This window comes from Aquarana catesbeiana, linkage group LG10 (genome assembly GCF_042186555.1).
Source record: "Aquarana catesbeiana isolate 2022-GZ linkage group LG10, ASM4218655v1, whole genome shotgun sequence".
Taxonomy (NCBI): Eukaryota; Metazoa; Chordata; class Amphibia; order Anura; family Ranidae; genus Aquarana; species Aquarana catesbeiana.
In genome coordinates, this window is record NC_133333.1 from 62,165,950 (window position 1) to 62,189,076 (window position 23,127).

General features: G+C 42.2%; 1 protein-coding gene across 6 annotated transcripts in view; it reads right to left on the reverse strand.

Annotated features, from left to right (window-relative positions):
* Nucleotides 1–23,127, reverse strand: part of PNKP (polynucleotide kinase 3'-phosphatase) — a 409,941-nt gene that overhangs the window by 88,566 nt on the left and 298,248 nt on the right. For all 6 annotated transcript variants that reach the window (XM_073602264.1, XM_073602267.1, XM_073602263.1 and 3 more), the window contains one exon: nucleotides 19,634–19,730. In XM_073602264.1, the coding sequence (XP_073458365.1) occupies nucleotides 19,634–19,730 (97 nt within the window). The remainder of the gene's footprint in view (nucleotides 1–19,633; nucleotides 19,731–23,127) is intronic.

The following is a 23,127-nucleotide window of genomic DNA, read 5'->3' on the forward strand; positions in this document are numbered from 1 at the left end:
ACTTCCATACCGCGCAAATTCCAGCACTCCTCTCCTACATGTAAAAATCAATTTTTTTTGCTAGAAAATTACTCAGAACCCCCAAACATTATATATATTTTTTAGCAGACACCCTACGAAATAAAAATGGCGGTCATTGCAACTTTTTATGTCACAAGGTATTTGCGCAGTAATTTTTCAAATGCTATTTTTTTGGGAAAAAAAAGTTTAAAAAAAAAAACAGTAACGTTAGCCCAATTTTTTTGTATATGTGACAGCTGATGTATATATGGTATGTGACAGATGATGTTACGCCGAGTAAATAAATACCTCACATGTCACGCTTTAAAATTACGCACACTCGTGGTATGGCACCAAACTTCTGTACTTTAAAATCTCCATAGGTGACGCTTTAAATATTTTTACAGGTTACATATTTAGAGTTACTGAGGAGGTCTAGTGCTAAAATTATTGCTCTCGCTCTAACGTTCACAGTGAAAGCTCACGTGTGGTTTGAACATTTTTTACATATGTGGGCGCGACTTACGTATGCGCTCGCTTCTGCGTGCGAGCTTGCGGGGATGGGGGCGCTTTAATTTTTTTTTGTTTTTTACACTTTCCTCTTAAAAAAAATTTTTGATCACTTTTATTTCTATTACAAGGAATGTAAATATCCCTTGTAATGGGAATAGTGGGTGATCAGTCCTCTTTACAGAGAGATGTGGTGTCTATAAGACCCTACATCTCTCCTCCAGGCTGGAAAGCATCAGATAAAAAAAAAAAAAAACAATCTGACGCTTTCCAGCCGAGTAAACGGGGACCATCTGTCCCTCGGAAATCTCTATGCTTTCCTTCCGGCACCGGCGGATTCCTTCTCTGGGTCCCCGATCGCATGGGAGAGCCCGGAGAAGCACCAGAGGGTAGGAACAATCAAGCTGCTATGATCTTTCTTGTGGTGTAGGGAATCTCCGGTGGAAAAAAATTATATCTGGATGATGCCTGTAGTAGCTGAAGGTATCATTCAGGGAACGCCACGGAAAGCCGAGGATGTCATATGACGGCCTGCGGTATGGAAGTGGTTAATTTACATTGTCCCTTTTATTTCTGTATGTGGATGATGGCACTGTATTTTAATAAAAAAAAATAACTAAGTACCTTTTTCCTAATATACAGCTGTCACATGACCCAGCTCTTTCCCAGCCTGTCTGTAGGAAACATAAGCAGGAGGAGCTTCTAGTCATCTGCTGCTGGCCACATGTTCAAAATAAAAAACAGTCTTTGGATACAGAGTAAAAATAAATAATAGCATAGTAGCGTGGAGCATAGATCAGGTTGAAATGATCCTACAGAGACATCAGGGTTCAGTCTGCTATGGATGGAAGGTCCCTGGAACTGGAGACAAACTTGTTTAATTTTTGTTGAATATGGGAAGCCAGGAGGTCCCCGTCTGGTATTTCCCACCTGCATCAGATGTCTTGAACCACCTCCAGGTGATAACTCTCCAGAGTTCAGATGTTAATGACTGAAAAAGTCTGCCTGAAAATTTTCCATGCCTGAGACATGCACAGCTGACAAAGCTCTACCCAAAGCAGAATTAGGCTGCCCTTTCTTTTAGCTGCAAGACTTCTGTTTGCCCCCTGAGGGTCAACATATGCCAATGCTGTGGTGTACTCTGACTGAATTCTGGTCAGATGACCCCCAAGGATGAGAGGTCCAACAATGAAAGGATAACCAAATTGCTCCAATATGTTGATTGGGAGGTGAGTTTCCTCCACAGGACCAAGTCCTCTGCACCAAAAGAGTGTCAAAGACATCCCCAACCAGCCAGTCTGGTGTCCATCGTAACAATCTGCCAGACCAATTAAAAGGAAGAGTTTGTCCAACTCTGGGGCTAAATCGTTGAGCCGCAAGGCAAAGGATAACCTTGTTCTGGGTGTCGGGTGCATGTGATTGTCTTAGTGACTCTACCTTCTTGTCCCACACAGCCAGAATGTTGAGTTGCTACTGTCTGGAGTGAATTGAGCAAACAGAACTGCCTCAAAGAAGGCAATCATCAAGCCCAGAACACTTAGGCAACAGTGAAAGGTTGGGTGGTCCTAAGATTGCAGAGTCCAAACCTGGGAGCTGGGTCAGAAGGACTGAGTCATAAAATAAGGGCACCTAGATACTCCAAGGGATAAGTTGGTTACAGTGCAGATTTCTGAAAGTTTGGGACCCAACTGAGCCTCTGTAGGGTCTGAATAGTTTGATAGACATTAGCAGACAAGCCTGCTCCCTCAGTGGAAGAAAGTCATAGTATCCCACTATAGGGAAATCTTGTGAAAGAAGACGAGCAAGCTGAGAACATGCACCTTGGTGAAAACCCAAGGTGCAGTGGACATACGAAAGCGAAGGACAACAGACTGGTAGTGTTGCATGATGAACTCAAAACGCAGGTAGCATTGACACACTGTAAAGATTGGGATATGCAAGTAGGCATTATTGAAATCCACAAAGGCCACCCTGATGGAGGAAGGCAATTATTGACCAGATAGATTTGTTGCAAAATTCAGTGCTTGAACAAAGATTTTAAGAATCGTTAGCTCAGCATGGGGCAAACACCCCCTTTTGCTTTGGGGACAATGAACAGGTCTGAGTAAAAAACATTTATTGATAAACAATGGCAATGACACCCTGAGAGATTAGTTGTGCTATGCAATGTGGAAATCTCCTAGTCTTTGCAAGGATGTTAGCACTGGCAGGCTTGACAACATGAAGTGGGGCAGAGTTAGAGCTTGAAACTCAAGCTTGTAACCCCTGGAGACACGTCTTTCACCCATGCTGTCAGATGCTGAGATGCTGTCAGACCAGTTGATAGCAAATGTCAACAGATGCATTCCCACTTTGAGATATACAGTAAGAGTATTCACTTATTGTGAAGAGGACTTGTTTTCAGGCTTGGAGGCTTTGGGAGTGCAAGGCCTGTGTTGGAACTAGGTCCCAGGCTTGGACATGGGCTTAGAGGACTGGAGAAGCAAAATTAACTCTTCCTAGCTTCAGACGTAGAAGACTTGCTCATTCTTCCCCTCATGACATCCTTAATAAAGTTGTACAGAGAGGCACCAAAAAAATAAACTTGTCATCAAAAAGCATATGCATGAAGTGTTTTTTGCACTGATTTTCGGCAGACTAGCATTTGAGCCAAAGGGTACCCTGCAAATGTACAAATAGGAGATCCATTCTAGATATCAGATGTACAATATCTGCAACCCGATAAACACAGAAATTGAGGGCTATAGACAAAAGTTCCAATTGCTGGAGAACAGAGGGATCAGTAAGGATGGTTCCCGGATCCCTAGACTTATCCTTGGACCATACTCCCAGGGTCTGGCAGATGGACTTAACAGTTGCCGGGCAAGGCCTGTTAGGGAAATTAAGGCCTAAGAAGAGCCTTCCAGTCATTGATCCAAACGATAGTTAAACACTGGGTTGTTTCTAACAGGGGCAGTTAGAGTCTTGTTAAAACAGGAAAAAAGCTCCTCCTCAATACGGTACCGCTAAGTAAAATGCTTAGAAAGGGCAAATAACTTGCTTGGATTAGGCCAGTCACAATGCAAAACTGTTTCCAACAGTAAGTGTACTGGGAATATTTTGACATGTTGGGGACTTTTGATAGAGCCCAGAAAATTCGGATACTGGCTACTTCAGGACTAGACAGGTACGGACTTTGTCAACACAGACCGAAAAGGGTATCTTTAAGCCTAGGAGTAATGTCAGGCACAAACTGACATTGTTGCAGAAAATTCATCCCTAGATAATGCAGAGGAGGGGTCACACTTGGGGGGGGACATGGAAGGCTTCAAGGAGCATACAAACTCTAGGAGGGAACAATTGTCCTGGCTGTCAGACCTGTCTTACTGCCAATGTGCAGGCACCTTAAGCAGTACTTACAGACCAACTGCAGAAGCAGTGGAGGCTATCTGTGACCTCGTAAGGCAGCCCTTGAATGATCTTCCTGTGAGGATGGTAGTGTTAGCGTGGCTTAGAAAAAGGCAGAAAGGTTGCGAGGATGCACACACAAGCAAAGGTGGTGCGCACATACACAGTGCACCGACGCAAGTGAGACCCATGCAAATTCAAAAGAGTAAGTGCTGGTCCATAATTTCAAAATGGCCTGTGAAGACTCAGAATAACACGCATACACTCTATGGAGCCTTCAGGGGCAGGTTTCCACAGTCCCTGGAACTGTAAAATGCTCTGCTGCTAGGTAGCAGTGGAAAGTGGCCACAGCAGTGCCCTAAGGTGGGATTACAAGTGATCCCACATTTGGCTTCAGCTCAGACCTTTTCTTTCTGTTATTTCATGTTAATGTTGGCTGGAGTAGCCCGCACACCCTTGCCTTTAATCACAATAATATTAGTATCGCTAGTTTGAAGAAAAAACATTTTAGGTGTATTTTATGTATTGAACCCTCCAGGGTGTGCTAGATGTGGTTGATTGGTTTTGGCAGGTCTCATGCTTATAGAGACACTATCACTAGGCCATTCATTTCAACAACAATCCTCCCATAAGATTATGTTTGCATTTAACACATGTTTTTTCCCAGAAGCCCTGAGACTAGGCTCTGGTATTTTGGGTATAATAATCCCCACACTGCATGGGTTTAATGCTGATTTCCATATTATAAGCTGATTTCCACGTGTCATTTAACTTTAACCACTTCAATAGCAGACAGACACCTTCCTGCCCAGGCCAATTTTCAGCGCTGTCACAATTTGAATGACAATTGCGCGGTCATACAACACTGTACCCAAACAAATTTTTTATCATTTTGTTCCCACAAATAGAGCTTTCTTTTGGTGGTATTTGACCACCTCTGTGGTTTTTATTTTTTGCGCAAATAAAAAAAGACCGAAAATTTTGAAAAAAAACAAGTTTTTCTTTGTTTCTGTTAAAAATTTTTGTAAATAAGTAAGTTTTCTTCTTCAATGACGGGCACTTATATGGCTGCACTGATAAGGCGGCACTGATTGGCACCGATGAGGTGGCACTGACAGGCGGCACTGATGGGCACTCATAGGTGGCACTGATGGGCACTCGTAGGTGGCATTGATGGGTACTTGTGTGTGGCACTGATAGGTGGCACAAATGGGCACTGATGGGTGGCACTGATAACACTGATGGCATAGCTGGGCATCACTGATATATAATGGTGCCAGTTAGTGCCCATTTGTGGGTACTGATTGGCACAGCTGGGAATAATTTGCACATGTGGATGGCCATGGGGTACATCCCTGGCCATCCACGTTGCCCCCTTCCCTGGTGGTCCTGGCGGCTTCCCTGGTGGTCTAGTGTGGGCATCCGAGGGGGGGCTGCGCTGGTAAACAATCATCGCAGACCCCCCGTCAGGAGAGCTGCTGATCGGCTCTCATCTACGTGCATCAAAAAGCCGATCAACGGATTTTCCTATTGACATCGTGATCAGCCGTGACTGGACACGGATGATCACGTGGTAAAGAGCCTCCGCCGGTGGAGCGGAGTGTCAGACTGAAACACCGCTCCACTGATCGCTGCGATGCGTGCCCCCACGGGCGCGCGGTGGCTGTTATCCTGATGGACGCCCAGTCAGGATAACTGAACCACCGCCCAGCCGTCAATCTGCTATAAGCCGGGCGAGAAGTGGTTAAAGTAGTTGTAAAGTCATAAGGTTTTTTCCTTAATGCATTCTCTGCAAAAACCTTCCAGCCCTCGCCGCCCCCGTGCCTAGCTCGGGAGCTAGTCCACATGTCTGCCCCTATAGCAAGCGGCTTGCTATGGGCACAGACAAAGAAGAAGAGGAGCCCAGGGCATAGGAACCTCAGAAGGTTCTGGGCTGCTCTGTGCATTACCATTGCACAGAGCAGGAAAATATAACGTTTATTATTTTATTAATAATTTAAAAAAAGCTACACTATTAAAATCACTTTAAACAATTGGTTAGGACCAGCTTGATCCAAACAAATGATTTAATCTTCACTAAAAGCTGGAGATCCGCTTTAAAACCAGATTTGGGTTAGGAAAACTGCTCATCCGATATAAACGTGCATTCCACAACCATAATCATCCTGCTGAAAAGGCCCCTGTTGCATGGGCTCACAGTAAAAATGACTGAGCTCCGTTGTCTAAGAACCAATTATGGTTTCCCTCAGGAGTAAATATCTCAACCGCCCGCTTTCTCAATGTAAAAATCATATACCCAGATAATACCGGGATGGAGGAAAAGAAATTGGCCACCAACATGTGTTATCCAGCTTGCCACTGACTTTATAAAAGATACCATTTTAATACTATTCATACGCAGTGCTGTGAAAACGTATTCATGCCCCTTGAAATTTTCCACATTTTGTCATGTTACAAGCAAAAACATACATGTATTTTATTGGGATTTTATGTGGTAGATCAACACAAAGTGGCACATGATTGTGAAGTGTAAGGAACATTTTTCCAATTTTTTTACAAATAAATATCTGAAAAGTGTGGCGTGCTTTTGTATTCAGCGCCCCTGAGTCAATACTTTGTGGAACCACCTTTTGCTGCAATTACAGCTGCAAGTCTTTTTGGGTATGTCTCTACCAGCTTTGCACATCTAGAGAGTGACATTTTTGCCCATGCTTTGCAAAACAGCTCAAGCTCTGTGAGATTGGATGGAGAGCGTCTGAACAGCAATTTTTTAAGTCTTGCCACAGATTCTCAATTGTATTTAGGTCTGGACTTTGACTGGGCCATTCTAACACATGAATATGCTTTTATCTAAACCGGGCATCACTAAATGGTGCACCGTGGTCAGAATCCGGACAGAGTTGCTGTGTTATCTGGACCGCCTCGGTTACGCCATTTAATAGCCAGGTTTTCCCCCAAGCCTCGGCCGCCACCATTCCCAGGAGAGCTAACAGCGGCAGACTACAAAATTCTGAATGGCGGGCATGGGGCTGGAGCTGCAGTAGTCAACTCAAGTCAACCAGCAGGTGATTGGCTGCAAGACACAGGGTGGTCCAAGCAATCAATCATCAGCCTGTCAAGAAGAAAAGTCAACTTCGCCCTCTCCCGCCCGCCATTCAGAAATGCACAGAACACTACTCTCCACTCTGCCGAGAATGGCAGCGGCCAAAGCCTGGGAGAAAAGCTGGCTCCTGCTCGTAGATCCCACTCGTCTCTGTGTAAGTAAAAGAGTAACAGAGAAGATTGGAGTAATGTGAAGGGGGCACAGTATTATTATTATTATTATACAGGATTTATATAGCGCCGACAGTTTACGCAGTGCTTTACAACATTAGGGCAGTTAGTACAAGTACAATACAATTCAATACAGGAGGAATCAGAGGGCCCTGCTTGTTAGAGCTTACAATCTAGGAGGGTGGGTCCAGTTATACAAAATGGTAATAGCTGTGGGGGATGAGCTAATGGAGAAAATAGTGCAGTTGTAGGTGGAGGCAGGATAGGCTTCTCTGAAGAGGAAAGTTTTCAGGGATCGCCTAAAAGTGGATACATTTGGAGACAGTCTGACAGATTGGGGTAGGGAATTCCAGAGGATGGGTGAGGCTCGGGAGAAGTCCTGGAGGCGGATATGGGAGGAGGTGATGAGGGAGCTAGAGAGCAGGAGGTCTTGGGAGGAACGGAGATGGCGATTAGGTTGGTATTTTGAGACTAGGTTAGTGATGTAGCTGGGGGCAGAGTTGTGGATGGCTTTGTAACTTATTGTTAGTATTTTGAATTTAATTCGTTGGGCGAGTGGCAGCCAATGGAGGGATTGACAGAGAGGGGTAGCAGACACTGAGCGATTTGTAAGGTGGATGAGTCTGGCAGCAGCATTCATGATGGACTGAAGGGGTGATAGTCTATTTAAAGGTAAGCCAATGAGGAGTGAGTTGCAGTAGTCAAGGCGAGAGATAACCAGGGAGTGAATCAGGAGCTTTGTGGTTTCATTGGTTAGAAAGGGACGTAGTTTAGAGATGTTGCGGAGGTTGAGGCGGCAAGCTTTGGAAACTGATTGGATGTGGGGCTGAAAGGAGAGTTCGGAGTCCAGGATAACACCTAGCACCCTGACATGTGGGGACGGGTGGATGATTTTGCCATTGCTCTTGACAGAGAAGTCAGGGGAAGAGGCACGTGGGGGAGGAAATATTATAAGCTCGGTTTTGGACAAGTTTAGTTTGAGGAAGTGGTGTGACATCCATACAGATATGTCGGTTAGTAAGTTAGTGATGCGTGAGGAGACTGATGGGGTGAGCTGAGGGGTGGAGAGATAGATTTGTGTGTCATCAGCATAGAAATGATATTGAAAGCCGTGAGAGGCCATCAGCTGACCCAGGGAAGAGGTGTAGATTGAAAATAAAAGAGGTCCAAGAACAGCACCTTGGGGGACCCCGACAGAGAAGGGAAGAGGAGTGGAGGAAGTAGAATTGTAAGTGACACTGAAGGTGCGTTGGGATAGGTAGGATGAGAGCCACTGAAGAGCACAGTCACGGAGACCGAGGGAGTAAAGTTTTTTGAGGAGGAGGGGGTGGTCAGCCGTGTCAAAGGCAGCTGAAAGATCCAGAAGTAGGAGTACAGAATAGTGTCAGTTGGTTTTTGCAGTTAGTAGGTCATTTGTGAGTTTTAAAAGAGCAGTTTCTGTGGAGTGTTGAGGGCGAAATCCAGATTGAAGGGAATCAAGAAGGTTGTTTTTAATGAAGTGGTCACTCAGTTGGTTGTAAACCAGGCGTTCAAGGAGTTTAGAGGAAAAGGGGAGCAAGGAGATAGGGCGTAGGTTGTTAAGATTGGTAGGGTCCAAGGACGGCTTTTTAAGTATGGGGGTGACCAGTGCATGTTTTAGAGCATTGGGGAAGATGCCAGAGGTGAGGGAGAGATTGAAGATGTGGGTTAGAGAGTGTAGGATGGGGTCAGAGGGTGACCGTAGCATTTGAGAGGGAATAGGGTCGAGGGGACAGGTGGTTAGGTGGGCGATAGAAAGGAGTTTAGCAACTTCGTCTGTAGTGGCAGATTTGAATAGGGGGGGTGTCAGTTGTACCTGTTGACATGGGGTCTTAGCTGGGTGAGACACCTGTAGAGTGGAGATTTCATCGCGGATTGTGTCAATCTTGTTTTTGAAGTGATTAGCGATTTCCTGGGCAGTAAGTCAGTGGGTGAGTAAGTCAGTAGACAAGAGGACACCACTGTGGGGGCTGAGATGTGAGGGAAAGCACCACTGTGGGGGCAGGCATGTGAAGGGGGCTGAGATGTGATTGTGGGCAGAGGACACCGCTGTGGGAGGGTAATGTGAAGGGGGAGACAGAGGACACCGCTGTGTGTGTGTGTGTGGGGGGGTGACAGAGGACATCACTGTGGGGGATAACGTGAAGAGGGGACGGAGGACACCACTGTGGGGGGGGGGGGCATGACGGGGGGGACAGAGGACACCAGTGTGTATGTGGGGGGTGGGGTGGGAGGAATAACGTGAAGGGGGGACAGAGGACACTGCTGTGGTGGAGTAACGTGGAGGGGGACAGAGGACACTGCTGTGAGGAGGTAACGTGAAGGGGGGGGACATAGGTCACCGCTGTGGGGGGTAATGTGAAGGAGGGGACAGATGGCAGCTATGGGAGGTATTGTGAAGGGGGGACAGAAGACAGAGGACATCGCTGTGGGGGGGGAATGTGAAGCGGGAGCAGAGGACACCGCTGCGGGGAAAGGGGTGTGACATGAAGGGGGACTGAGGACACTGCTGGTAATGAAAGGGGGCGTGATGTGAAGGTGGGCTGAAGACACTATTGTGAAGGGGAAAATGTGATGTGAAGAGGGAACTGTGATGTGAAGGGGGAATTGTGATATCCTAGGGGGGACAGAGGATCTGATGAAAGAATGGGATTGTGATTTAAGAGGAGGGGGCTGTGATAGGAAGGATCTAAGTCATTACACAAACATGCGATTCGGACCTCAGTTGGAGGAAAATTTTACTGATTGGACCTCCGTGAATTTTAATTCCATGCCCCTGATCTAAACCATTCCATTGTAGCTCTGGCTGTATGTTTAGGGTCATTGTCATCCTAAAAGGTGCCCCAGTCTCAAGTCTTTTGCAGACTCTAACAGGTTTTCTTCTAAGATTGCCCTGTATTTGGCTCCATCCATCTTCTCATCAACTCTGACCAGCTTCCCTGTTCCTGCTGAAGAAAAGCATCCCCACAACATGCTGCTTCCACCACCAAGTTTCACAGTGGGGACGTGTGTTCAAGGTGATGTGCAGTGTTAGTTTTCCGTCACACATCGCATTTTGTTTTCAGGCCAAAATGTAAAATTTTGGTCACATCTGACCAGAGCATCTTTTTTCACATGTTTGCCGTGTCCCCCACATGGCTTCTCGCAAATTACAAATGGAACTTCTTATGGCTTTCTTTCAACAATGTCTTTCTTCTTGCCCCTCTTCCATAAGGGCCAGATTTGTGGAGTGCACGACTAATAGTTGTCCCGTGGACAGATTCTTCCACCTGAGCTGTGGATCTGCAGCTCCTCCAGAGTTACTAAATATAAAGAATTGGGTAGAAAATACCCAGAGTATGAGGAGTTAATTACTCGCTGACTCACCGGTTAGGTGTGGTCTATGCCAAAGCAGAAACCAAATGAAAGAAAAAAGAGCAGCTATAAGTGACAGACTGCAAAAGTAGGCAAAAATATGACCAGGCAGCATAGTTTAATGAAAAAAAAATGTTAAAAAGATTGTATGGAATGACATCCATGTAGATATGTCAATACCTTCCAAAACTGAAAATAGCACAAAACATACATAAATACATTGATAAAAACAGTCCCCGTGGTTGTTCAGGGTAAGAGAGGTCCCCAGTATAACATTTAGTAATGTATAGTTATAGACATTAAATACTAATATCCAATGGAATTGTAGCAACTTGTTACTATGGAGACTGCAATGAAGCAGTATGTCCAGATTGGATGCTGTAATGCATTGGGGTCTCAGTGAAATCACATTAATTGGAGAGCAATTGATTCCAATAAAGTAGGCAATAGATAAATGTCCCTACTGTTGACGATGACAAAATTCAATACGGCTGTAAATAGCAATCTATCAGCTTTGTACCCGATGTCATTGGGAATCACAATGTAATATTGTCACAATCAAAATGTTCATTTCAAAACGTTGTTAAGATGCTAGATGGAAAAATGGGAAATAATGATAGAGTAATCTCCTGTGGTTTAAGGTGATATTTCTTGTTGAGGCTGGCAATTAGTAATATGCTAGTTAATGTTGAGAGATGGAGACAGAGATTAATGAGGAAGATAGTTAAAGGTAGTTCTGACACAAATGTGAATCCTACCTCTGTGAGGTTAGTCTATAATAGTTCAGCCTTCCTCATATGGAAATCATGTTTCCAATGTCTCTCATGTAGATTGACCAAGTTATTCAAACTCGTGGAACATCAGTTGAATGTATCACAGATGTAGAAGAGTGAGAAGGGAGCAAGTCAAAATAAGATAAAGTTGCAATATTGCAATACTTGATATTGAGATTATATGCTAAAAATTACTTACTGCACTGCTTTCTCCAGGTGATTCCAGTTGCCAGTTCTTCTTAACACAGTTGGCTAGATAGCATATAGTTGTTGTTTCGCCAGAATAAACCAGTTCCGATTCTCCTTCCTCTCTCTGTTCCACTTGCCGATATCTCCTTACAAATCGCTTGTAACAGTACAAGTTGTCCAGCTATTCAATGAGCTGTTAGCGTATGTGCATAGCGTTGCATGGGGACATCCTGATAACACATCCGGGTGTGATGACGTCACTACGTTGACGCTTGCGTTTCGTCCACCAATCCACAGACTTGCTCAAAATTATTATTATTATTATTCAGGATTTATATAGCACCAACAGTTTACGCAGCGCTTAAAATCTCTGCCTCCATCTCTCAAAATCCATTTGATGCAGTAGTGGGCTTAAGTACTATATGGCCATATGGTGAGACCAAATCCCCATATTTTTGTTCATGTTCAGGTGCTTTTAATAGCCTTGCAGGATTCAATGTCATTTTTGCATGTGTGAGCTGTAATCTCTTGTTCCATCTCTCAATATCAACTAGCATATTGCTAATTTCCAGCCTCAACAGGAAATATCACCTCAAACCACAGGAGATTACTCTCTCATTACTTACCATCTTTCCATCTATCAACTTAACAACTGTTTGAAATTAACATTTTTTTGTGAGCAATATTACCATGTGATTCCTGATGACATTGAGTACAAAGCTGACAGATTGCTTTTTACAGCCGTATTAAAATGTATCATCGTCAACAGTAGGAATATTACCTACTTTATTGGAATCACTTGCTCTCCAATTAATGTGATTTCACTGAGACCCCAATGCATTACAGCATCCAATCTGGACATACTGTGTCATTGCAGTCTCCATAGTACCAAGCTGCTACAATTTCATTGACAGATTGCTATTTACAGCCGTATTAAATTTGATCATCGTCAACAGTAGGGATATTACCTACTTTATTGGAATCACTTGCTCTCCAATTAATGTGATTTCACTGAGACCCCAATGCATTACAGCATCCAATCTGGACATACTGTGTCATTGCAGTCTCCATAGTAACAAGTTGCTACAATTTCATTGGATATTAGTATTAATGTCTACAACTATACATTACTAGATGTTATACTGAGAACCTCTCTTATCCTGAACAACCACCGGGACTGTTTTTATCATTGTATGTACAGTATGTTTTGTGCTATTTTCAATTTTGGAAGGTATTGACATATCTACATGGATGTCATTCCATACAATCTTTTTAACAATTTTTTCCATTAAACTTTATGTATACTATGCTGCCTGGTTATATTTTTGCCTACTTTTAAAGTCTGTAACTTACAGCTGCTCCTTTTTCCTCCAGAGGTACCATGGTCCTTTTAGCTGCTTTTATGATTAATGCTCTCCTTGCTCGGCCTGTCAGTTTAGATGGACAGCCATGTCTTGGTAGGTTTGCAGTTGTGCCATGCTCTTTCCATTTTCGGATGATAGATTGAACAGTACTCCCTGTTCTAAGCTTGGGATATTTTTTTTATAGCCCAACTCTGCTTTAAACTTCTCCACAACTTTATCCCTGACCTGTCTGGTGTGTTCCTTGGCCTTTATGATGCTGTTTGTTCACTAAGGTTCTCTAACAAACCTCTGAGGGCTCCACAGAACAGCTGTATTTATAAAGAGCTTACATTACACACAGATGGATTCTATTTACTAATTAGGCACTAATTAGGTTCCACTAGATTTTAGTTAGGGTTAGCAGAGTAAAGGGGGCTGAATACAAATGCACGCCACACTTTTCAGATATTTGTAAAAAATTCTAAAAACCATTTAATCATTTTCCTGCCACTTCACAATTATGTGCCACTTTGTGCTGGTCTATCACATAAATTCCTAATAAAATACATTTACGTTTTTTGGTTGTAACATGACAAAATGTGGAATATTTCAAGGGGCATGAATACTTTTTCAAGGCACTGTATAGCACAGCATCATGAGCATACAAAGAGATATTCCTTTCCATTAAAGCCAACATTAGGCATTAATTGATCATAGACTGACTGATCATATATGCTAGAGGCTCCATTGATATGCCAAATGGGAGTGTCAATAAGGGGCAGCATTAGTAGGTGCCCCTCTGGAGAAAAAGCATTTAGAATGTCCTGGTTGGTACAAATATTTTTTCTCATATAGCATATGCCCTTAAAGTGTATGTATGAGCAAAATCTACAGTACTGTACATTTGCCTATGTTATGTTTAAAAAATGCGTGAGAAGAAATGGATGTACTGATATAGTCCAGCAGAGAACTCCTACATAATGTTAGGAACTGACTGCATTTCTGGAAGGATCATCTGGTATTTTTCAGTACTTGTTGCTTTTTAAATAGACAATAACATTGGGAACTGCGCATGTACTGGAGAGCTTTGCTGATTATGTGTTTATTTTACTTTTGCCCACACCTACACTTTACATAGCCTAAGCTAAGATCACATGGTCACTCCTATCTGTGTCTTAAGTCGGCCATATATGGATCAAAATTCAGCTAGCTGAGCAGGAACTGGATGAGATTTCATTCCATCTATGGGCAGTTGGATGTACTGAAGTCGATTTAATCGATCAACTTCAGTGCAATCAGCCTATCAGTTTTTTTTTTGCAAACGATTACTGCCACCGGCTATGGATGGCAGGAGTAATCACTGTATTCTGATGGCAGGGAAATCTCAACACTGAATGTGTGGATGGGGGAATCTAGCAATTTTCTTTCCTTCAGCCCGTGGTTGATGGAAAGAAAACTGCTTAATGTATAGCCAGCCTAAAGATCACATGGTGTATGACTACCAAGAGCTCTGTGGGTGTTTCAGAGACAGCACAGAGACTTTTGTTTTAAGATAGACTCCCGCCAGTAAGAGAAGAGGCTCAGAAAAATATGACTATTACAGCACTAAAGATGTCAGAAATGAAAAAAAAAAAAAAAACGTAAAAAAATTCTTTAAAAGGAACTTATTGAATTTAAGTGATTGGGTACACTGCAAATTTGGACTCACTCTCGGCTAGGTCATCTGTGCACGACGTTTCCAATTATTTCTATAATGTACTCTTTTCTGTCAATATAAAGGCATGGTTGCCAGCAGTGTTGAAATCTCCAGGACCTACCATGGTAAGATTAGCTTTAACCACTTGCCCACTGGGAACGTAAACCCCCTTCCTAACCAGACCAATTTTCAGCTTTCGGTGCTCTCAACACTGTACCCATATGAAACTGTTGTTTTTTCACACAAATAGAGCTTTCTTTTGGTGGTATTTGGTCACCACTGGGTTTTTTATATTTTGCGCTATAAATAGAAAAAGACAGAAAATTTGGTAAAAAAATGAATTTTTCTTTGTTTTGGTTATACAATTTCTTTTTTTAACAATATATTTTTATTGAAGGGATTTTCTTAATATAGATTGACATTGTCACAATTATTGTGACCAACTTCTTTGCAATAGTTGTTAAGAATATTCTTATACAAATACAGTAATTGATAGACTGTACCAGCCTACCCCTATCGGGTTCAAACTGTAGGCATTGATAGGCAACCAATTGCGTTAATTCATTTCCATTTGGTTGTGATAGATTTGATGGTGCTCCTAGGGATCATCAAAGATTTGGATATTTTTTAATAACCTAACCCTGACTTGTACTTCGCAACAACATTGTCCCTTACTTGTTTGGAGAGTTCCTTGGTCTTCATGGCAGTGTTTGGTTAGTGGTGCCTCTTGCTTAGGTGTTGCAGCCTCTGGGGCCTTTCAAAAAGGTGTGTATATGTAATAACAGATCATGTGACACTTAGATTACACACAGGTGGACATCATTTCACTAATTACGTGATGGTAATTACGGTAATGGTGATGGATTGGCCAAGCATGTCTCCAGACCTAAACCCTATTGAGCATCTATGGGGCATTGTCAAACGGAAGGTGGAGGAGTGCAAGGTCTCTAACATCCACCAGCTCTGTGATATCGTCATGGAAGAGCGAAAGAGGACTCCAGTGGCAAACTGTGAAGCTCTGGTGAAATCCATGCCCAAGAGGGTTAAGGCAGTGCTGGAAAATAATGGTGGCCACACAAAATATTGTCACTTTGGGCCCAATTTGGCCATTTTCACTTAGTGGTGTACTCACTTTTGTTGCCAGCGGTTTAGACTTTAATGGCTGGGTGTTGAGTTATTTGGAGGGGACAGCAAATTTACACTGTTATACAAGCTGTACACTGTACTTTACATTGTAGCAAAGTGTCATTTCTTCAGTGTTGTCACAGGTAAAGATATAATAAAATATTTACAAAAATGTGAAGGGTGTACTCACTTTTGTGAGATACTGTATACAGTGCCATGAAAAAGTATTCACACCCCCCTTGACATTTTCTACATTTTGTCATGTTACAACCAAAAAACGTAAATGTATTTTATTGGGATTTTATGTGATAGACCAACACAAAGTGGCACATAATTGTGAGGTTGAAGGAAAATGATAAATGGTTTTTAACATTTTTTGCAAATAAATATGTGAAAAGTGTGGCATGCATTTGTATTCAGTCCCCTTTACACTGATGCCCCTAACTAAAATCTAGTGGAACCAATCGCCTTCAGAAGTGACTTTATTAGTAACTAGAGTCCACTTGTGTATAATTTAATCTCTGTATAAATGCAGCTGTTCTGTAAAGCCCTCAGAGGTTTGTTAGAGCACCTTGGTGAACAAACAGCATCATGAAGGCCAAGGAACACACCAGACAGGTCAGAGATAAAGTTGTGGAGAAGTTTAAAACAGGGTTAGGTTATAAAAAAAATTTCCAAGTGTTGAACATCTCATGGAGCACTGTTGAATCCATGATCCGAAAAAAAGAAAGAAGAAAGAGTATGGCACAACTGTAAACCTACCAAGACATGGCCATCCACCTAAACTGAAGGCCGGGCAAGGAGAGCATTAATCAGAGAAGCAGCCAAGAGGCCAATGGTAACTCTGGAGGAGCTGCAGAGATCCACAGCTCAGGTGGGAGAATATGTCCACAGGACAACTATTAGTCGTGCACTCCACAAATCTGGCCTTTATGGAAGTGTGGCAAGAAGAAAGCCATTGTTGAAAGAAAGCCATAAAAAGTTCTGTTTGCTGTTGGCAAGAAGCCATGTGGGGGGCACAGCAAACATGTGGAAGAAGGTGCTCTGGTCAACTTTTTGGCCTAAAAGCAAAACGCTATGTGTTGCGAAAAACTAACACTGCATATCGCCCTCAACACACCATCCCCACCGTGAAACATGGTGGTGGCAGCATCATGTTGGGGGGTTGGTTTTCTTCAGCAGGGACAGGGAAGCTGGTCAGAGTTGATGAGAAGATGGATGGAGCCAAATACAGGGCAATATTAGAAGAAAACCTGTTAGAGTCTGCAAAATACTTGAGATTGGGGCTGAGGTTCACCTTCCAGCAGGACAAGGACCCTAAACATACAGCCAGAGTTACGACGGAATGGTTTAGATTAACCACTTAAACCCCCTTCCTAACCAGACCAATTTTCAGCTTTCGGTGCTCTCACATTTTGAATGACATTTACTCAGTCATGCAACACTGTACTCATTTGAAATTGTTGTTCTTTTTTCACACAAATAGAGCTTTCTTTTGGTGGTATTTGATCACCACTGGGTTTTTTATTTTTTTGCACTATAAATGAAAAAAGACCGAAAACGTAAAAAAAATTGATTTTTCTTCATTTCTGTTATACAATTTCTTGAGACACCAACAAGTCAGGAAAGTATAAATACCCCCCCCCCTCCCCCCAAATGACCCCCTTTTGGAAAGTAGACATTCCAAGGTATTTAGGCATGGTGAGTTTTTAGCAGTTGTAATATTTTCCCACAATTCTTTGTAAAATGAAGATTTTTTTTTTCTTTTTTCACAAAATGGTCATATTAACAGGTTATTTCTCTCACACATCATATGCATACCACAAATTATACCCTAAAGTACATTCTGCTACTCCTCCTGAGTATGGCGATACCACGTGTGAGATTTTTACACAGCCTGGCCACATGCAGAGGCCCAACATGCAGGGAGCCCCATCAGGTGTTCTAGGAGCATAAATTACACATATAATTTCTAGACTACCTCTTACATGTTTGAAGGCCCTGAAGCACCAGGACAATGGAAACGCCCAAAAAATGACCCCATTTTGGAAAGAAAACACCCCTCTATGAGGCATAATGAGTCTTTTTTTCACAAAACAACATATGCATACTTGCAACTACACCCAAAAACACATTCTACTACTCCTTCCAAGTATGGCGATACCACCTGTGTGAGACTTTTACACAGCCTGGCCACATACAAATACCCAACATGCAGGGAGCACCAACAGGTGTTCTAGGGACATAAATTACACATTTAATTTCTTGACTACCTCTTACACTTTTTAAGGCCCTGGAGCACCAGGACAATGGAAATGCCCACAAATTACCCCATTTTGAAAGTAAAAACCCCAACGTATAAGCTATGAGGCATAATGAGTCTTTTGAACATGTAATTTTTTTCCTCAAAGTTTTTGGAAAATGTGGAAAGAAAATGAAAAACGCATTTTTTTTTAACACAAAGTTGTCCATTTATAAGATGATTCCAAGACACAACACGTACATACCAAAAAAGACATCCCAAAATATATTTTGCTACTCCTATGGTGATACTGCATGTGAGACACTTACACAGCCAGGCCACATACAGAGGACCAACATGCAGGGAGCACCATCAGGTGTGCTAGGGACATACATTTTAAATCTAATTTGACTATCTATTGCACTTTTGTGAGGCACTGATGGGCACTGTAGTGGCATGGATGGGCATGGATGTGGCATGGATGAGGCACGGATTTGCACTTATGTGGCATGCACTTAGCACGGATGAGCACTGATGTGGCATGGATGTAGCACAGATGAGCACTGATGTGGCATGGACGATCACTGATGTGGCACGGATGGATCACTGATGTGGCAAGGATAAGCCATGGATGGATGGATGAGCCATGAATGGGAATGGAGCATGGATGAGCCATGGATGGAGCATGGCAATGATTGAGACATAATCAAACAATAGTGGATATCTCTCCCTCAGTGCTCACGGCAAAAATACAATATCAAAAGCTGCTACTATAATAAAAATGCAATATATCAAAAATATGTCTAAATAAATATTTAAACATTAATAGCGCTAGTATAGTCAGAAAGTCTTTTACAGCTTCCTAACACCCATGCACTAACCCAGCAATATTGGATGGAGACACACAGTGTTTTGCTAATAACAACTACCTAGAGATATGCATCAAATCCAGTAATATCTGGTAAGTGAATTTCCTTTGGGGGATTATTATACAAGCATTGTGGTGATGGCGATTTGTCCGGATCAATAAACTAACAAATTTTTAATTCTTTTCTGTTTGAGCAGACTATCTTTTATTCCACATTTTGCTACTTTCACTGTCAAAGTAGACTGTGTATCAATTAAAAAGACTTTCTGACTATACTAGCGCTATTAATGTTTAAATATTTATTTAGACATATTATTGATATATGGATGGAGCATGGATGAGCCATGGATGGAGCACTGATGGATGACCCATGGATGGAGCATTGATGAACCATGGATGGAGCATGGATAGATGGATGAGCCAGGGATGGGCACAGATCAGCACAGTGGGCACTTCAGATCCAGCCAACAGCGCTGCTGCAGCTGGCTCTCCTCACACGCTGCACCGATCGGCATGAGGAGAGGGAGCCGAACCGGACATCCTTTGGTTTGTTTACAAGGGATCACGCCATCATTGGATGGCGCAATCACATGGTAAAGGGCCGCTGTCATTGGACCTTTACCTTGATCCGTGACACACCGGGTCTGGGAGACCCTACGGTCACGGACATTCCAGAGTGCGCGCGTTTCTGGGAGGGCATCTTAGTACACCCTCCCAGAGTTATCTGACCGCGCTGTGGCCGGTCAGCAACTGGTTAATGAAAAATAGCTAGTGAGTGGCATTTTATGTATGTATTTTATGTATCAAACACGAATTCTGCCACACCATCAGCATGATATCTGTAACAAAGCTTACCTCCAGGAAAGCCAACAGTCACCACAACTTCTGTAGAAGACGACACAAGAGAGGCAGACGGGGGTTCATAGAGTGGACTATTAGGATCCAATTTTTTCTGTCAACAAAACAAGATTACATCAGCAAACTAAAATACTGTATTTATTTTACTTACTCAGAACATTGACATATTTTCTTCAGCACTTTACAGTGAACCTTTAACCGTCATTAAATTCCCTTTTCTATGAAGATGCTTACAACCTAACACTGCTATCAGTCACACAAATCAAGACCATTTTTTTTAGGAAAGCCTATTAATCTATCAGTATGTTTTTGAAGGAACTTGTCAGGTAGGTTGTTTCAAACATCTTGAAGAACTAAGCCAGTGGTTCTCAACTCCAGTCCTCGGGACCCACTAACAGGCCAGGTTTGCAAGATAGCTGAAATACATCACAGGTGATATCACTTGCTGCTCAGTGATTGCAGTATTCTAGTCTGCAACTCCCCAAGGTAATACTTAAAATCTGGCCTGTTGGTGGGTCCCGAGGACAGGAGTTGAGAACCACTGAACTAAGCACATATGTTCTGTGGATGTAGGCTGCTTTAAATCCTTCTGTCTCTTCATGTAATCCTAGACAGACTCCATGATGTTGAGTTTAGGGCTCTGTGGGGCCAAACCATCACTTCCAGTACTCCTTGTTCTTCTTTACGTTGAAGATAGTTCTTAACAGCATTGGCTGCATGTTTGGGGTTGGTGTCCAGCTCATGCCTCCTGGAAAGAATGGCATGATGGACAAGTGTCTGCCTGTATTTCTCAGCATTGAGGACACCATTGATCCTGACCAAATCTCCAACTAAATTTGCAGAAATTAAACTTGCAAAGAACCTCCATCATGCTTCACTGTTGCCTGCAGACACTCATTATTGTACCGTTCTCCAGCCTTTTGGCAAACAAACTGCTTCCTGCTACACCAATTATTTCAAATTTTGACTCATTAGTCCAGAGCACCTGCTGCCATTTTTCTGTACCCAAGTTCTTATGTTTTCAAGCATAGCTGAGTCGCTTAGCTTTGTTTCTCTGTCAGAGGTATGTCTTTTTGGCTGCAATTGTTCCAGGAGGACCACTTCTGGCCAGATTTCTCCAGCCAGTAGATGGGTGCACCTGGGTCCCACTGGTTTCTGCTAGTTCTGTGCTGATGGCACTGCTGGACATCTTCTGTTGTCAAAGGGAAGTAAGCATGATGTGTCTTTCAACTACTATATTACTTTCATTGGCCTACCACTGCGTATACGGTCCGCAATGTTGCCCGTTTCTTTGTGCTTCTTCAAAAGAGCTTGATGAATTGATGCTGGTTAAAAGCCAAAGTGTAATCACACAAAATATTGATTTGATTTAAATTTTTTCTGTTCTCTCACTTTGCCTTTTGTAAATTTATAAAAATAAACAATTAAAACATATATATATTTGAAAGCATTCTTACTTTACATTTCTTCACATCTGCCTATAACTGTTGCACAGTACTGTAAGTATATATCAATAATATCAAAACACTCACATGTTAAAAGTGCTTGTTCAGCACTACAGATATAAGTATTAGTATATTTTCTATACTTCATGTAAACATCAATGTAAATACATTATTCTTTTTATCATGACCCAATTCCCCCATCCACATACTCAATGTGGATGGGGGAAACTTTCCCGCTAAGCTACTGTGTTCTGAAGTCTTCCCACAGTCAGAATACTCTAATGAGTGCTGCCGGCTATTGCCGGTGGCACTGATCGATTGGGAAAAACCGGATAGACTGGTTGTACAGAAGTTGATTGGTAGATCGACTTCTGAACGAACAAGCAGCCTGCCCAAACATAAATCGAAATTCATTCAGTCCTGCTGAACCGGCCAAATTTAGATCCATGTATGGCCAGCTTAAAACAGAGATCAAAGAGGACAGATGTATAGATGTCATTAGGGCACCTGTACATCCATCACACAAACAACTGTTTATTAGTTTATGGGGTCAACACAACAAAATGGGTTGATCCCCAAGGAGGGCAATCTGCACTCTATTAGCTTTACTGGAGAGGAGGTGAGACATCAGGGTCTTTTAGACTCCTGGTTTCTCATTAAACAGAATCTATTACCAAAAAAAAAAAAAAAAATCACAAAGGAAACATTTTGTCTCCTATGTGATGAAAGTAGATATAAAGTTTAGTGGAAATAATGTGGATAAAAAATACAGATACATTAAAGCACTTTACATACAAATGTAAATACCTCTTCTGGGGCGCCTATACACGAAAACGCTGACTGTAATGCGTTACATATTGTCGTGCACGCTGAACTGAGAGCAATTCTAGGCCCAGTATTCATAGTTAACTCTAAACTGATGACCTGTAGAGGCTTTTAAAGTGACACCTATGGAAAATATGGGGTACTAAAGTTTGTAGCTGTTTCACGGGCACACACAGGTTTTTTATTTTATTTAAACAAACTGCAGAGTACAGTAGCATAACAATAACACCATAAGATTGGAAAAGGCAGCCAGGGGTACAAAACATCACATATTCTGCAGACCCTTAACCGGTTCCCCCCAGGTGACCCCTAGAGGAGGTTGAGAAAAATAACCACTACGCATGAGAAAAGAAGATTAACCACTTCAATACTTGGCACTTTTACCCCCTTCTTGCCCAGGCCAATTTCCAGATTTCAGCGCTGTCGCACTTTGAATGACTATTGCGTGGTCATGCAACACTATACCTATATGAAATTTTTAGCATTTCAAACAAATAGTGCTTTGTTTTTGGTGGTATTAAATCAACACTATTTATTATTTGTTTTTTTTTTTTGCTAAATAAATCAAAAAAAGGCCAAACATTTTGAAAAAAACAAAACATGTTTTTCTTTATGTTATAAAATTTTGCATATAAATAATCTTTCTTCATAAATTTAGGCCAAAACGTACTCTGCTACATTTCTTTGGTGAAAATAATCCAAATCAGTGTATATTATTTAGTTTGTAGGAAAGTTATAGTCTACAAATGATGGTATATATATCTTAAAATTGATCAATCCCGATGTACTATCTATGGGTAGCTGTAGGTTTAAAAATAGACGTCTAATATTATTGGCTACTGATCTATTTGGGATAAAACCTGATTGGTCATGGTGTATTAATTTATCGATATACTTTGAAAGTCTAGTTGCCATTATCTTTGCCAAAAGTTTAACGTCCGATGTTAACAGGGAGATAGGGCGGTATGCATCAGGCTTTGTTTGATCTTTACCTGGTTTCAGAATAGAGATAATCACAGACTCTTTCATCGAGGGCGGTAAAGATCCCACCTTGTAGGCATGATTAAAAACCATTAGGAGATCAGGTAATAATACATCTCCATATGTTTTGTAAATTTCTCCTGGAAGGCCATCTGACGCAGGGGATTTATTATTGGCTAAATTAGTCGCCGAGCCCCTCAATTCATCTAGTGTTAATGGTTCCTCCAATATCTCCCTATC